Here is a 17,207-nt window from a genome sequence, read left to right as displayed (position 1 = left end):
TTCTTGTCAGCACATATTTTCTATATGACCTGTTCTCCTTGAGTCCCTTTAGTATCTCCTTCAACTATGGTGCCAAGACACAGTTAAAAGTATTGTAGCTTTGTTCCACTTTGTTCCGTCAATACCCTTCGCTGCTCTCCTATCCCCTCATGTTGCTACACTATCACTTAATTTACTATCCTTGCTTGACCCCTCCAAAAGACCATAAAAACACAAGCCATACAGATACTTTCCCTCCTTTCCTGCCCTCCCCTCATCACTCTGCCATCTCAGAGATATGCCCCCTCGCACATTTCCCAAATTCCTTGAGATCTGGCTTCAAGACCCGGTGCCTAGGGCCAGGAATGCTGTTGCTGCCTGCGTTCAAAGGCAAGCCTCTTTGTGTGCACACACACACACACTCACACACAGACACACACACACACACCCCTGTGGCTCTCCAGAATGCCCTGTAATCAGGCCCTCTTTTGACCTTGACACACACAGAGAAGAAAGCGGTAATGACAACACTCACACAGGAGGCTGCTCTTTGTACCGTGGTATGTACACCAAATGTACACCGAAGGCGTTCATTCTCTTGTGTCTGCTCTGAGCCGCCCACTGACCCTTGTACACACTTCACACACTCATCACACTCCTTGGTGTCTCGCCGTCACAGGAAGGGGTCAGTGGATTGTAGGGGCCATTGGTCACTGGCCAAGTCCCACGGGAGCTGCATATTGTTTCCTGCGAGTGTAGCCTGGAGGTTTAATCCTGAATCGGCATGTTATAATGTCAGAAAGGGGTGTCCGTAAAATACCTACCTCCAAACCCCAACCCTAGTTGTTGTGAATGAGGATATAGCTGTAGAAACCAATGCAAACATGCTTAGTTTAGCTGTACGGGTGGGCGGTTTCACAAGGGGATCATTGACTTATACTTTGGGCCAACCTTAAGTGGCCGTTTGAGGAACTTTTTGGAGGCACTTCACATTGGCTTCAATTTGCCACTTGGTTGTACCTCTGTACCCTTGCTTTTTTTCCACTGTCTTTAATGAGTTAGACCACCAAGTTTCTAATCTCTTGAAGAAAGCCAAGTTCATGTGTGTGTTGGTGTGTATGCGCAGGTTGGGCAAGACTCTTGGCAGCCAGTCACGATACAACTCCTGCCTTTTTGAGGGCTAAATCTTGTTAAGACTTGGCTTCTACGAAGGGGATTAGGGTTACCCTAACAATTAGTGTTGGGGTTACAGGTTAGGGTTAGGGTTATCCCCTTACTTGAGAAGGTTAGGATTAGGCTAAGGTGCAAGACAATGGATTATGTCAATGGAATTGCCTCACAAAGATAGAAACAATAGTTTCGGTGAGAGATAGAGAGAGTGGGGGAGCTGGTGTCAAACTAAATCCGTAACTTGAGTCCAGTATACATTGAACATCATACATGCACACAGTGTTGCGGGCATCTGTGCATTCTCGTGTTGTTTGTGATGTTTAACCTAAGGCTATCCTTACTGCCGGGATGCGTCTTTGTAACATAATCCTTTGAGTGCTAAAACTGCTTTTCTTCCCAGACTTCACACAGATGTGGCTTGCCTTAGACTTGCTGGACCCTGGCAGACTCCCCCACTCTAAAATAGCAGATCATCAGCTCACTGTTTGGTTCAGTTCTTCTTGAAGAGAGGAGCAGAATGTTGAAGTGTGAAGCTCTTCGTATAAATGCATAATGACATGGTGGACACAGTGAACCGCACATGTTTCAGAGCTACATCCTCCTGCAACACTGGACTTGATGTAATAAACAATAATAATTTCTTCTAATCTCCTCCTGTTTCTTCCTATATTTCGTTTTGGGAAGCAACTTAATATTTTCCCCACTCACAGCAAAGCATTTTTGAATTCAAACTGCTCCTCCTTGGTGAGTGCCAACTAGGTGGATGTGGAGGTGCAAACTTCGTGAGTGGCGTCATTTTTGATGTACCCTCTTGTTCCTGACAGGGTTTTTGTCGCTTTGGAGAAAGGGAGTATATCAAAAATGTTCTTTCCAGCAGCTACTCACCCCCAACCCATCCCACACCAGCCTGTACATGCACACCCAACTTCATTAGCATACATCAAGCTTTCCAACGTTGTGACAAACTTCATTTGAACGTTGAAAGTGTTTAGGGCTTGTTCCTTTCTGTTGGCAGCTGTCAGAAACCACACCATGTGACAGTACCAACGCGAGAGAAAGACAAAACCACAATCTGAAGGCTATATATAGATGAAATGTTATTTTAAGATGACTGGGAGGGGGAAAACGTCTGCCGCTCCTCGCAGTCTTCAAAACCAGAGAATCGCGCTTCATCAGGAACAAACAAAATCTCATTTAAAAAAGAGCTGCGGAGATGAAACCTGATTTTTCTTCAGAAAGCCCCTTGTCATTGCTAGGGGAAATAGTGTCACACTTTTTTTTTCCCCTGCGTGTTTCCCTTCTTCTCTTTCCCGCCTGGAGTCCGTCAGTGACCGAATCCTCGCGGAAGGTTTGATCAGCAGTAATGTTCAAAGGCATCCAACATCTGCCCTAATGGCGAGGATCCTTTTTCTCAGATGCTGTCACTTGTCACCTTCCGCCTGTCAGAGAAGCGAACGCGCCTTTGCTGCAAAAAGATGTTGAAAGGGGAGAAAAATGTTTGTTAGCGTGAAGAAAAATAGCGACGTGAGAAAAGGGACTTTGCAAGAGGCGAGAGAATGGCGTCTGATGCATGAATGGCGTCTCTCTGAACAAGTAAGACACTAGAAGTCAGTTGCGTGTGTTCCATTGAGAGGTGGGGTGAATCCGAAATTAGTGTCTTACCTATGATTGTCTGTTGAGCTGAGCACTGATTTCCACATGAGAGCAAAAAAGACGGCTGCTTCCAACTACGCACATTGCATAGTACATTATGGCTAAGATTTAGATAGGCATGTTTTGTGAGGACGTATCTACGGCAATGGCCAGACTACCCTAACCAATCAGTGCATAAGATCATAGGTGCAAATTCGATTTTTTAAAGTCGACACCAACTCGTTACTGAGTTACTGACTAATAAAAATGTGGAGTTTGCATGTTCTCCCTGTGTCTGCGTGGGTTCTCTCCGGGTACTCCGGCGATAGATAGACTGGCGACCTGTCCTGGGTGTACCCCGCCTCTCGCCCGTCTTGGACACGACCCTTCACAGGACGAGCGGTACAGAAGATGAATGAATGAATGAATGAATAAATGAGTACTCCACAGATGGAATAGTGTAGCTGGGTTACAAAAAAAAAAAGCCGTATTTCTCTGAAGCCTTCTCCTAGTACTGCAGTGTTTGGTGAAGTTGTAAACTGACTGCCGTCGAGAGGATTTTCAGGGTTAGTGGATGCCTTTTCAGATTAGCATGCCTTGCAGTAGCGCTTTTGCTGTATTTCAGGACTGACTTACATATTTTGCATGCTGGTTGCTGCTGCTGGTTTGCTGCAACGACCCACTGGGCTCGTCACCCGCCTTCTAGGAGGCGTCCATGTTGTTATTGTCACGTAATCAGTGAATAGTTGACACGATGCTTAAGGCATCATGGCACAGCAGTGACGTCGCAAAAATGACCAGTTGACTAGTCTGTACCACCCTTTGTGCAGATACCACATGTGTGGCCTCATTGTTTCATGATCTGCATTGGGCTTCCCTTTGTTGGTATTCATAAACCAAAGGTTTATGGCTTTTCTTGTTGCATCAGCCTTACAACTGTACGTACAGTATCCAGTCATCCCCTTAGCTCTCTGCAAGTCCTGAAGAATATGCTGTTTCAGCCTTGCCCATTGTAACGTATGGGACGGAAAATTGAGACAGCATGGCCACAAAGGAGCTTGTAATTTAGGCAGAGCAGATCTCTCATTGCTGCGGTGACTGCGCCATACATGAACCAAGAATGCAAAAACTAAGGAGCTTGGCTTTTGAAGAATCTAGGGACTCGGTGGTTGGTAAGGGATGTGTTTATTCAACCACTGTTTATTGCTTCGGTCTGAGGTAGTGAAATGTGTTTTGTCTTGGATTGCCATTTTGTTATGACTACAGAAGCTACTATAGATAGAGGTAGACGGACGAGCCACACTCCTGTTGCTTTCGGCTTACTTCTTAAATCCTGGACGTTTTAATTTAAGCTTCACAAACCTAACACTTTTTGCCACCTCTTTGACAATGTCGCTTTCAAATTATCCTCGACTTCATTCTCGCACAACAAGAAACAGACGTATCTTTGTGAACTGATGGATTCTTGACCCTGAGTTATTGGTCCAACACTTCACAATGAATAGGGCAGAAAGAGTCTGAAAATTGGCAAAGTTCTGGCAGACTAATCTGTGGCACACTGTGCCGAGACAAAGTTAGCTGCTTCATGTCGGGATCATTTATACTGCGGGTTGCTTTGAAGTTCTTCCAAATCCCTTTCATTGTGCCCAGGAAGATTAATTAGCCAAAGCCAGAACAATCAGTTAAATCCACAACAGGATGATTATTTTAGGGAAACCAATCTTTTTTCCCCCCTCACCCTCTACTCATTCACGCTCTCTTCACTTGAAAGACAGAGCTGATGAAAGGTGGGGATATTCTGAATGGTAGCTGGACTTTGGCTCTGTCAAGCAGATTATCGGTTGGTCAGAACGCTCCAACTCTCTCCTGGTTACGACTTGAAATATGTGGTGAGAAGTGTTGCTTTTTTACAGGCCCCATTAATTCCTCGGGCTCTGTTGAACCATTCATCAAGCTCCAAATTAATTGATTCAACAAGTCTTCAGAATGCCGTAAATGCTTTTACAATACCATAAAAGCTCTGTGTTTGTGTATGCTTGTGTGTGTTTGCATGTCTAGATATGTGTGTGTGTGAGTGTGTGTGTGTGTGTGTGTGAGAGAGAGTCCATTCATGTGTGTTTGTGGGTAAAAAGGGGGGGTTGCACTAACCGAACCCTTTTCAACTTTCTATAATCAGACTCTGGTTTAGTGCAGTGTAATTAAGCTCCAGACAGACTTCCTCCAGTCCTCCCTAGCTGAGATAGCTAGCTAGCTTCTGAGCTACTGCGTTTGATGTGTCCTGCCCTCCACCGTGGCCCTGTCCTCTTCCAAACCCCGCTGAGCTGAGCCCAGAAACGAACTGCGTCGGCTCTGGCTGTAGTCACCGGCCAGCAGCCGGTAGGGGGGGTGCTGTGCAGAGCGAGTCGTGCTGGTCTGCGGACCCCCTGTGGAGATGTGAAGGAGCTGTGAAGAGCGAGGGAATACTCTCAGCCATGAATAAAGAGGGGATACCCACAGACCGTGTGTGACGGTGCGCTTGCTTGCTTGCTTGCTTCTCCTACGAGGGAGTTGTTGGATTGCCTGCCATGTCTGCAAGTGCATAAGTGTGAGTGTGTCTGGACAGGGAGGCAGAGACTCTTATTCGGCATCAGCATCAACTGTTGTGCCATATATGATTAAAATATAAGCGTTACACCAATCAGGCATAACATTATGACCACCTTCCTCATATTGTGTAGGCCCCCCTTGCTCCTCCTTGTGACTCATCAGAAAGTTACCTGACTCTGGCTGTCCTCCTTCTTCTCAGGTGACTCTGGTCCGTCAGGAGTACGAAGAGAGGATCAAGGGCTTGATGCCGGTGGAACTAAGAAAGGAACTAGAGGACACCATCACCTCTCTGAAAACTCAGGTGAGAACTAACTCTTTGCCAGATACTGACCAGATACCTCCAAGGCTAGAACAAACGTACTAGGCCTATACCGCCTACTGACTCAGTTAAAATGTTGTCTGAATATTAAAGATTTAACTAGGGCTTGGGTTCTAATTTTCAGTCTATAAACATTCACTTTCACCTCTCTCTTCCTCTTCCGCCTATAACTTAAAGATGGACCTGCTATATTTGACATTCTGAAAAACTACCCTTTGTTGCACTACTAAGCCATCTGTTTAATACATTTCTGATTTATAATTGTATGAATCATACCTTTTTGCCTTGAATGTGTAGGCACACTTGGCTAATTAAACCCATTCTCCCTAATACAGTATATCTGGAATAGCCTAAAATGCTAAACACCGTCGTACGTACCATGTGCAGACTTACGAGCACATACTGAATGTCTTAACCCAGCCTTACATCATATCTGCATCGTGTCTGCTTTAGCTAACCTACAATGCCTGGGCCAACTGGCTTGTCAGAATTAGCCCTGATACTACGTACTATGTCCCTGTCACGAGCCAGTGCAAAACAGACCCCAAAGCAGATTACAGAGCCAGAGCTTTTGTGGTGAAAATTGATATTTATTTTAATCTTGGCAGGTAATGATGAGGCTGAGGGTGACAGCGGTTGGTTGTGGCAGGCAGGCGAGGGTGTAGGCAGGAAGGAAGCGGGCTGAGTTGGTCGTTAGTAGGTGGAGTGGTGCTGAGCCGGGCTAGAGGTCTGGCAGTTGAGTAAATGTCCATGAACACAGAGAGGTACAAGTTACAGAAAGTCAACTGAGAATACATACCTCACAGACAGCTACAACAAGCTGGCGAGGAGTGGATGAAAGGTGTGCAGGCTTGGATTCAACTTTGGAACCAGTCCTAAGCTGGAACTGGTGCCCAACTCTACCAGTAACCAAAAGATTGGATCCCTCTGGATGAATAATGAATCTTGACCTGACCATACCAAACAAAGGAGCCTGGTATTGTTGTGTGACCACAACTGATTTCACGGTTTTGTTCATCTCAAAGTTCAACAGTGTATTCTAGCATCTCAGCCGCAACATACCAATGTATTATCTCATATCATCCGCTTGACCATGTTCACCAAGCCAACATATTGCTATGACCTCCAACATGCTGCTCAATGCACTCCTATCTACTATACTAGCCTAGGGCAGCTAGTATGCTGAAAAAATGTTAAGCTAACGATCATATCACTTGAGCCACCCACTAGACCAAATGAGCTAGTTAGCATGCCATCGTATACCCAAACAGTCTTTACAGTATAATATTAAGGAATCCGGGGTTATGTGTTATGTCGTGTTCAAGCCCTATTGAATATCACACCCACCTTGCGTGTCAGTGAGCAATGCACTATATCCCCGTCAGCTAAGATTAGACACTGATCTCCCTATTGAGGGCAAATCTTCCTTATTTAATTTGTAGGACCCATAATATTCTCACAGTGCAGCATCCGTCGCAGGATAGGTATTTTTATCCGCAGCATTTTTGAGGATGAAATCCTTTTGTCTTTCACTTTTACGCCGCTCTGAATCAGTCGGAACAAGTAGAAATTGCAAGCGAACACTTTTTTTATGACTGTGCATGTCTGTTCAGAGCGAGCTTCCAACCACGTCACGCCGGGGTTTTTGCGCATATTCTATACGGGAAGTGCCGTAAGAAATGCCAGAACTTGAGCCGAGCCCCCGCAGAAAGGAATGCCTCGGCTCGGGTGCAGCAGTCTCGGAACAATACAGATTCTTTTGGAGCTGTGATTATTCTGCCGGGCTATAGATGCGGTGTAAATATAGATGGGGTTCAGCTTCTCTTTGCAGTCAAAGGCACATAAATAAATGTGCGTTCGGTACCCAAACAAAAGAATGCTGCTGCCTCCTCTTGCAGCATCCCAACCTCAAATAACCTATAACCAATACTTTTCATTGTTCCCAGTGTGCCTGCTGCCGTTGTCTCATGACCTCAGCCCCTGCTGTCAAGCGTCAACAAGCAAGCTTTTCTTGTCCTTTCCCGTGCTTACTGTACTGTGGCCTCATGAACTGATTTCCTGCTTCCTACGCGCTGATTAAGCAAGTAATCAAAGGAAGTACATTTTGATGAATACTCTGTGTCTTTATGTGACTGTGTTGCAGGTTAATTTCCTTCAGAAGACGGTCTCTTTGCTACAGGAAGATCTGGATGCCTGTCGCAGCAAGAGGTTAGCGTGATTGTTTGGAGTAGCAAATATGTGCGCTTACGTGCCTCTGTATGCTGACGTTTGAGTTGAGCTACAGAACAATGCAGATACCACGTGGATACCCGAATGTCTCGCCGTTGTAGACTCAGAAAGCGTAGTACAGATGAGTATGAATACCCTGTTGCCTCGTGCTCTGTCTGTTGCATGCTTTTAATGGTTCAGAGGCGTCACGTGTACGTATTTGTGCCTTTGAGTGTGAGAGCTTCCTGTCCTGAGGGCTTTGATTCGCCGCCCATCCATCACACTCTGAGAGCCATTTATGTATTTATGAAGAGCATCTATACATACCCAGTGATAAGAGCACGTGTCAAACCACGCTGACTCTCACATCTCCGCGAACATCTCTCAGGACTGTCAGTCACGGACATCACAGTAAAAAAAAAAAAAAAGAATTTCACTGTAGCACTCTACTTAACGTGACTTAGATGCAGAGAATCACAGACCTTGCATTGAGGTCCGTCCTTGGCAATCTGATCGCAGTTTTAACTACATGTGTTCACACTTGGTGTTAAAATGCATCTCCACGTTGCGTCCCCAGCCAACACTTGAGATCAGATCTTGGTTTTGGTCTCCGAATGCAAATAAACACAGACATACTTTTGGGTAGGGTTCTTCAACGTTTTCCAGGCCAAGGACCCCCAAACTAATGGAGAGACCCCCTACTTATGTATTTAAATATATGGAGAAAAAAAATTCACGACCCCCCTGCAGTACCTCTGCGGACCCCCTAGGGGTTGCGGAACCCCTTGTTGAAGACCCCTGCTGTAGGGCAAATGTAATATTGTATACAGTCGCTGATTTGCCGTTCTTGTTTAGGTTTATTTATTATTTAGTTAGTTAACAACTACAACAGGGCACAATATTTCAAAAGGCTCTCTTTCATTATTAATGAACAGATATCACTTTTTCAGGCGATCATTTAAACTAGCGGTTGTGTGTTGTCTTTTTGAATGAACTAGACAAAACGAATGCCAAATGCATCCCAGACCACTTCTAAATATGGACTGAGGTCGGATGTTTTAAATGCATCCTCAATGCGTCCTGGTTGTGTTCTCACCTGTGATTTAGGATGCCCATCTGCCTAGCAAGGATGTTAATGCAAGGTCTGAACAGTGCCATGGAGGATTTTAGATACAGTGAATGGTGTGATTAAATCAGTCTAACTGTTCAATATAAGGATAATCTAAGTCTCTTTGTACAGGTAACAGTGAAGAACCACAGCTTGACCTACACCGGCACATGAAGGACTACATCTCCAATCAGATGTGAGCATTATTGACTGTTACAACTATTTTACAAGCCTGTCATGCCACCAAACCAGTCACCTATTAGTTTGATATGTTGTTACGTTGTTTTCTCTCATGACGTATTTATTCATTGTCGATTTTTATTTTGCTTCGTCTTGTTGGAACATGTGTTATTTTGTTCTTATTCACATTCTTAGTCTGTTACATTGTTCAGTTAATATGACTTTTTATATCGTTATCTCGATATTGTAGTTACTGATATTTGACATCTGTTGTTACGCTTTTTTAATAAAAGACTTTTTTGTTGTCTTTTTCATTTTGTTTTCGATCATTTTTTTTTTTTTTTGTTTTGTTTTTTATGACCATTACATGTGCATTAACAAGGATTAGCTCTAAATCTACGACCTCAAATTCCCGTCTCCCCCATGACCATTTAGCGTCGTCTTTCTGCTCAAACCTCCACTTGAACTGCAAAGAGTGGCTGGTGGTTCGCGCTGCTACAGATAAAGAGCGCTGCGAGCTGATCGTTTGAACCTCACGCCAAACGCCACAGTCCCGGGCCCGGGGATTATTCCTCAACCGCTGCTTTGTGTTTAACCAGCGGCTCCACTCAAACCCGGGCTGAATAACCTAGACGCTGGAGAAACTTTGGAGACTTTGTAAGTTTTATGATGATAATATTTGGTGGGCCGAGGAAGGGCTTCATAATGAGCCCCTATCCTTTGGTATTTTGTGTCTCTGGTAGGCGAGGAATGCATGGGCTTGAATGTTGACCATTTCCAAAGAATACACTTCTTTTTTTTTTTTTTTCTGGAAAACAGTTTGGAGGTGTTGTTAAATTCCTAAATCAGATGCGATTTCAAAGAGGCCCTCTACACTTATTTTCATTGGAAATGGTTACCTTTTACACCCGCGGTTCACGCGCTTCATGTGTTCCTATTGTCTGCGACCTATTCCGCTGTCTCCAGATGAAACATGATTCCCTTTCTCTGTATTTATTTGATGTACTGATTCTGCTACCCAGACAGAGAGAGAGAGAGAGAGAGAGAGAGAGAGAGAGAAGGCAGGGGAAGAACAGAAAAAAGACGAAAGGAGAGAGGACTGTCAAACCAGTGTCTGAGAATCTGGAATTTAGTATTTCAGCACGAAGCCTGTTGTTTCTGGAAGAAGTGCACAGAGGATTCATAACTATTGCAACAAAGCATCCTTGGCGCCTTGTGCATTGGTGTCCATCTATAGAAATATGCGTACTTTTTTTTTTTGGTGTATATCTTTGATACGGTGTCAGTAACGGCCTCAGTATGCTTCAATCACGTTGTCTAAAGGCAAAACCCCTCCATATAAAGATGGATCATCTGTCCAGTCAAGCGAGACATCACAGAAACGGGCCTGTCAGACATTGTTTGCGTCGTTTGCAACAAGAGTCCGGTAGTGTCAACGCCACGGAAGAATGTGAGAACATACCTGATGAATATCTCCTGGTGGATGGGGACTACCAGGAGAGATTCACACATTTGCGGACAGTATCTCCCTGCTGCTTGTACGTGATTGCGCAAAAAGCAACAGAGGTAGTTTGTAAGACGTAGCAAAGCGAAGTTTTCGAAGTTTTTCTGTTTTCGCCGCACATACACATATAATGGGAGTGATTGGGGCACCGACACGCAGCCTCTGAATAACCCATTATCTGCCGCGAAACTCGTTCATTTCACCAATATTTTGTTGTGATACGCTAGTGCTATTCCCCGTTGATTCCGGAATTACCTGTTATCTATTCACGGACGTGCAGCGGCTTGTTGTTCTTTGGCCAGCTGTTCCTCTCTCTGCCTCCGCATCCTCTTTTCAACGAGCTCCTCATCCGTATACTCTGGCTTAAAGTGGTAAGGACGTCCATCATAAACAAAGTCGTCGTCCAATATATAAATATTGGTGAAATGAACGAGTCTTGTGGCAGATAATGCGTTATTTAGAGGCTGTGTTTCGGTGCCCCAATCACTCCCACTATATGGATATACTTGGCGCTCCGCTGGAGCTAAATATCTCCCGAAGGACTAAAAATGACACTAAAGTTATATGGGTGAATAAATGATCGTATTATATGCCAGAAATAAGTATCTCCCTGCTGCTTGTACGTGATTGCGCAAAAAGCAACAGAGGTAGTTTGTAAGACGTAGCAAAGCGAAGTCTTAGAGGTGAGATCGAGCCACATCTGCTCAGTTTGCTGTATGAGCTAGGTGTTATTGTCAGATTGTCTGCTGTAGATGTTCCGAAACCGGGAGTGCTTCAACGTGTGGCGTGAACACGGCAGTCGCGCTCTGTTCCCGAACAAATTACCAGAGCTGAGACCGCTTGGAGAGCTTACCTACCAACGGACCGGTAAGACTACTACTTATTTGCTTATAATTATATAACCAAGCAGTTTACCCGATGTGGAATTGACCATTGTACGTCTACGTATCTTATCCTGCAGAGGTGTAGCAACAGTGCGCCTTCTCAGATCCTCAATCAAACTGAACATGCTGTTTATATCCAAAACACTGGTGCGTGAACCGCAGGAAAATACTGCCATATCTGTGGTTGTGTTAATACAAGCCACCGATGAGATTTCCACATGGCTGATTTGGCCATTTTATGGATTAAAGCCCAATCTCCACATCGGACAGCTGTCAAGTGTGACAGCACCAAAGGTTGCTACTCATCCACTATATTCTCTCACTTCCTGCCAGTGCCCACAGTTGGTGTATGACGCTTGTTCAGTTGATATTTTGGCTTTAGGTCGTAATGGTTCACTGCCTGATCGGGGGTTTTCCTGAGTACACAAGAATTTAAAATCCACTGCACGCTAGGGACAAAAAAACGCTGCATTTGGAGTCTAAATCAGAAATCCTTCCTCTGCAAATGCTGTTTTTTTTCTGCATGGAAGACTGTATGTTTTATTCTTCTTGTGATGTAATACCCGCAGTAATTTCTAATCAGAAGTAGAGCACGGTTATTTGAGGGCAATCACCGCCGCTCCGTTGCGAGATTTACACGTGTGACATGCGCCACGTACCCTTCACTCCGAGTGCCTGTGACAGGCCTGTGGGATTGACTGTATATCAGCGTGTGATTGACAAAAGATATTGTTTGCATGTGCGTGAGCATGTGTGTGCCGCCGCTGGATCTTTTTATAGAGCCGCATTCTGAGTCAGACCCTAGGAGGCCAGCGTTTCGCTGCTGCACGCCGCTTGCATAAATAAACCTGTTTATCGCCAGCACTCCTCAAAAACAACACCTTCAACGTATTTCACTTACGCTGTTTCATTGTCTTCCATCCTGCTTTCTGCACCCTCTGCCTTTGTCTCTCTGCTAGCTTTCAGTGATATATATAGAGAGAGAAAGAGAGAGAGAGAGATTTTTTTTCATTTTCCACAGCCCTGTCACTCAAATGCAACAGTGGTTATGAAAAGGATATGCAGCTAGCTGTGCGATCTTAGACCAGGTTTGAGGCTGTGCAGCCTTGTTGGAGAGGGCTCAGCAGGTTGCGTTTGTGTGACTGTGCCGTCTGGGCAGGTAGTTGAGCAGAGGGACAGAAGCCCATGCGTTAAAGACGGAGTGGGAGGTTTGTCTGCATCAGTATGTCTCTATCTGTGTATCTGCTATCACTCTCTCGGTAGCTAATAGATGATAGCTAGAGTACATGACGGTGACAGCGACTCGCCGATGCGCATTAAGTTGAGAATGCCATTTTTTGGCCATCTAAACTTTTGCAGTCTTTCTTATTTCACCTTTTGTCTCTCTGTTGTGACGATACCCTCACTATCTTGGTAGCTGACCCGTGGGCTCACCCTGTCACTCCTATCAGTCCACCCTGCATCGCCCTGCTTTGATTTTAGACCCCCAAGCCGCACGCTGACGCACGTCCATGCACTGCTTGCGTTGCCGATGTTGCTGGTTCCCACACTCCCTTGTCTTTTTTATGTAAAGTTCAATAAATTATACTTGTTTTTAAGTACCTTTCTTGCATGCACTCCCTCCTTGTCCCATTCCTTCAGCCAGTTTTGTGAGGGTGCATTCATATAATCTGGGATAAAACTGTTTAAAATGCCACATTTTTCTGTTTATTTATAGCTTTTAGATCTAAAGGGGAATTACAGTTTTTAACAACCTGGACCTTATTTCTGGCATAAAATACGATCGTTTACTCACCTATATAACTTTGGTGTCATTTTTAGTCCTTCGGAAGATATTTAGTTGTCTGTTTTCGCCGCGTATATACATATAATGGGAGTGATTGGGGCACCGAAACGCAGCCTCTAAATAACCCATTATCTGCCGCGAAACTCATTCATTTCACCAATATTTTTTTATGATATGCTAGTGCTATTACCCGTTGATTCCGGAGTTACTTGTTATCTATCCGCGGACGTGCAGCGGTTTGTTGTTCTTTGGTCAGCTGTTCCTCTCTCTGCCTCCGCATCCTCCTTTCAACGAGCTCCTCATCCATATACTCTGGCTCAAAGCGGTAAGGACGTCCATCATAAACAAAGTCGTCATCCAATATATAAATATTGGTGAAATTAATGAGTTTCACGGCAGATAATGCGTTATTTAGAGGCTGCGTTTCGGTGCCCCAATCACTCCCACTATATGGATAAACGCGGCGCTCCGCTGGAGCTAAATATCTTCCGAAGGACTAAAAATGACACTAAAGTTATATGGGTGAATAAACGATCGTATTATATGCCAGAAATAAGGTCCAGGTTGTAAAAAAAACGGTAGTTCCCCTTTAAGCTTTTAGTTGTCTGTTTTCTGAACATAATAGTCTCTTTTGGTTCTGGTGAATCTCTTAGTTTACCTACCCACTAAGGAGCTACCCCGATAACTGCGTACGTCAAGGTCTTCTTTTCTGTTTGCATTCACGCCACCAATGGGAATGATGTGGTGAACATTCAACAACATTGCATAAAGGCTTGATAAAACCTGGACTTCGTCAGTCTATGGGACTGTCTATGGGACCTAATCGGACTTGCGTTCTTGGTAGTTCAGACTTGGTATTTCCTCTTTGTGGTACGATGGTAGAACGCAGTCAGGTCTTTCGGTAATTGGAACTGCAGCTGTCATACCCTGATATCCCAGATGTGTCCTTGACAAAACAGGCTAGGCAGGAACGCATGTAGGTATTTGGACCGTACCGTAAGAATGCATATTGAGAAACGCCCTATGTCTTGTTGTTCTGTTCCATATTTAAAGCAAACATCAAGAGCGGTTGCTTTTACAGTGAAGTTTTAATGGTCTTTGCCGGTGCAGCCCTCATGTATTTCACCAGTAGGTTTACACCCATATCTGGACCATTCACTGTATCTTAAGTTTAGGTACATATATAGTACATCACTCTAAGTTGCCTCTTGTGCTGGGGGAGTACATGCTCTGAAGTAGGAGCTAAAACACACCATGACGACAGTGTTCTAAGAACTACTATCATTCTTAGTTCCTGCATGTGGACACACCAAGAATGTCCACGAAAGTTCCTCCAAAATTTATAGGAACTATGTAAAAGTTTGTGCGAACTGAAAGTGCCTTAAATCTACCAACATATTAAGCTTCTCTGTGTAGCCATGATCGAGAATAGTAATTCCCTTTTGTTTAATTTATTCTCTGCTTTAAACCGTCTAATGGTTTGGACCTCATCCTGTTGATATGTCACACCCCTTTAATAAATAAACAAGAATCAGGCAAAGAGATCAAATCTGGCATCTGATGAACGAGCACGCCATTCAGTCAGCCTACCGGTCGCCGAACCCAACGCCTCAGAGTCAAGAAGGAGAAAGAGCTGGTTGAAGTGACCGATTGAGGATGAGCTACTCCAGACTCCGGGATTCAGGTTAATACTGATTCAGAGACGGGTCGCCGTCCTGTCAAGCATGGCAGAACTGGGGCGTCCGACCTGTGAAGTGTCTGCATAGCGCTTCAGCGCAAGCCGGGGAGGAAATGAAAGTCATTACTCCTAGCGTGGAGTGAGCTTCATGGCCCAAACGGGATTAGACAGAGCATCCGACATTGTTTCTATACATTGGTAGACTTAAAAGTCAAGCGCAAAATGGGATTAAAACGAGGGAAGAAAACAATAAATAACCTTCAACGCCCCCCCTCTTCCTCTCTTTTATTTCTTCTCTGCCTTTTTGCAACCAATTCCCTACCTGTTTCATGTTTCATTCTTCCTTCATAGCCTTTTCTTTCTCACCTGCCTCGCTCTCTATTCTACATTCCTTCTTCCATTTTTCACACACCCATCCCCATCTTCACAATTCACAGGTAGGTGCAGACTCCTACTTGCAAAGGAAGAAAGAAAGAAAAAAAAAACATCCTTCTGGGGCCAATTGGTTCTTGAAATCCAACTTCATTCCCCTCAAACTGAACCCTTTCAAAAACAAACCCCCCGTCACTCGCGCTTTTTTTCCCCCCTTCTCCTCTTCCTCTTACAAAACAGCCCCATAACAAACCGGTGAATTGTTGCCCTTCCTTAACTTTTAAGGGTATTATGCACCATGTCCAACTTCAAAGCCTGTCTTAACTCCACACTTTAATTGTATCTTCCCCGGCTCGCTGCATGCCATTTGATTCTGCTGACAACAGCACTTCTCCCTCAGTTCTCCTCTGTCCTTCGCTTCCATACTGTGCTTGGCTGTCATCTGTGTTGCGTGTGTGTTGTCCTCCCGCCGTTGTAACCGATGTGTCATCTTAGTAATTGCATGCATAGAAGACTTTCGGTGAAAATGCTCAAGTTGTCCGAGAGAATTCAAAGCTTTCGCTGTAAGCTTCTCTTCGGCGTAACGGGCAAAACGGCAATGCCTCTTTTAGAAGTACCCTCCACCGTCGGCAAGAGGATAGATGATTTAAGGCTACAGAGTGTAGGAAGTCTGCAGTAGGTTTTCAGAAGCACAAAGCTACTACCAATATGAGCTTGCAGTCCTTACTGCCAAGAAGATTACACCCATCTTCCGTAAATATGGTCGCAAACCAGTGACGTCTTAAAACTTGCATATTGTAGGAAAGTGTATCCAGCACCCAGCTTGGGTCACTTTTTGCTAAGACAGCAAGTTTTTTGCGTAGGATGTGAGTACCAATAACTTGAAAGGGATTAGGTGACCCTTGCCATAGTTACAACCAGTCTGAGCTTGCAGTCCTTATTGCCCAAGATTACACTTAACTTCCATAAATATGGTTGTAAATCTGCGACGTCTTGCATATCGTAGGAAAGTGGCAACATAAAAGTGTGAGATTTATTGTCAAGAGGCAGCCTCCGTTTCCTGTTTGGGCTGTCAGATATTTGTCGAGGGTGTGTACACGCCAAACAGACCTGAAACACTAACCCCCTGTCCTACATTGCCCAGCTCCTTACTCTCTTTATCTGCTTTCCTTCTGCCTGTGCGAACTGACTTCCTCCTCACGGCCCTGGTTGATAATTGTCATAAGCTTCCCTCTTGTTTTCATTTCCCATTGTCCTCCCCCAAATTCTTGGCTCTGGCTTGAGATAAAGGGATGAGCACTTCAAAGGGGTCTGCAAAGAGTTTAACCCCGAGCCGAAAGGAACGGCACACAATACTGTAATTGAGAGCAGTTACTGATCACAGAGCTGCTGCACGGAGAGGACACCACCGCTAGACGTGCGTGCACGCACACTGAAGGTTTATGACTGCAACTGAGGTAGCCATTACCAATACTTACCGAAGCCAAGGCTACTCAGGAGACCAATAACCCGGTCGTAAAAACCTCTCCAGGCCTCTGAAGTTGTCAGACAGGAGGTGTTTTCCATCAAATGGGACTTTAGATAACATAAGAAACCAAGTTGCTATCAACATTGGCGGTCAAATGTTATTATCATTAAAGAGCTGATTGGGCTCACAAGTGATTAATGTGTTCCCTTTGGTCTCTATTTATAGTGTTCTTTGTTGTTGGTCCAAGTTTGACCTGTCCCTGTAATAATATCCCCATAAAGAGAGACAGTTGCATCCCATAACCTCTACCCTCGAAGCCTCCTTCCAAAGGTC

The 17,207-nt window shown here is 44.6% G+C and overlaps 1 protein-coding gene across 3 annotated transcripts in view; it reads left to right on the top strand.

Annotated features, from left to right (window-relative positions):
- The window catches only part of cep112 (centrosomal protein 112), a 99,866-nt gene extending 90,394 nt beyond the window's left edge, over positions 1–9,472 (top strand). For 2 of the 3 annotated variants that reach the window (XM_084569920.1, XM_084569918.1), the window contains 2 exons: positions 5,567–5,668; positions 7,830–8,732. In XM_084569920.1, the coding sequence (XP_084426046.1) occupies positions 5,567–5,668; positions 7,830–7,904 (177 nt within the window). In that variant the 3' untranslated portion in view covers positions 7,905–8,732. Of the gene's footprint in view, positions 1–5,566; positions 5,669–7,829; positions 8,733–9,134 lie in introns of those variants that run through there. The other variant, XM_084569919.1, reaches the window with a different exon arrangement.
- The last annotated feature ends 7,735 nt before the right edge of the window (positions 9,473–17,207 follow it).

The sequence above is a fragment of the Chelon labrosus genome, assembly GCF_963514085.1.
Source record: "Chelon labrosus genome assembly, chromosome: 21".
NCBI lineage: Eukaryota > Metazoa > Chordata > Actinopteri > Mugiliformes > Mugilidae > Chelon > Chelon labrosus.
Note: the sequence above shows the minus strand (reverse complement) of the source record. Positions and strands in the feature narration are given on the sequence as shown.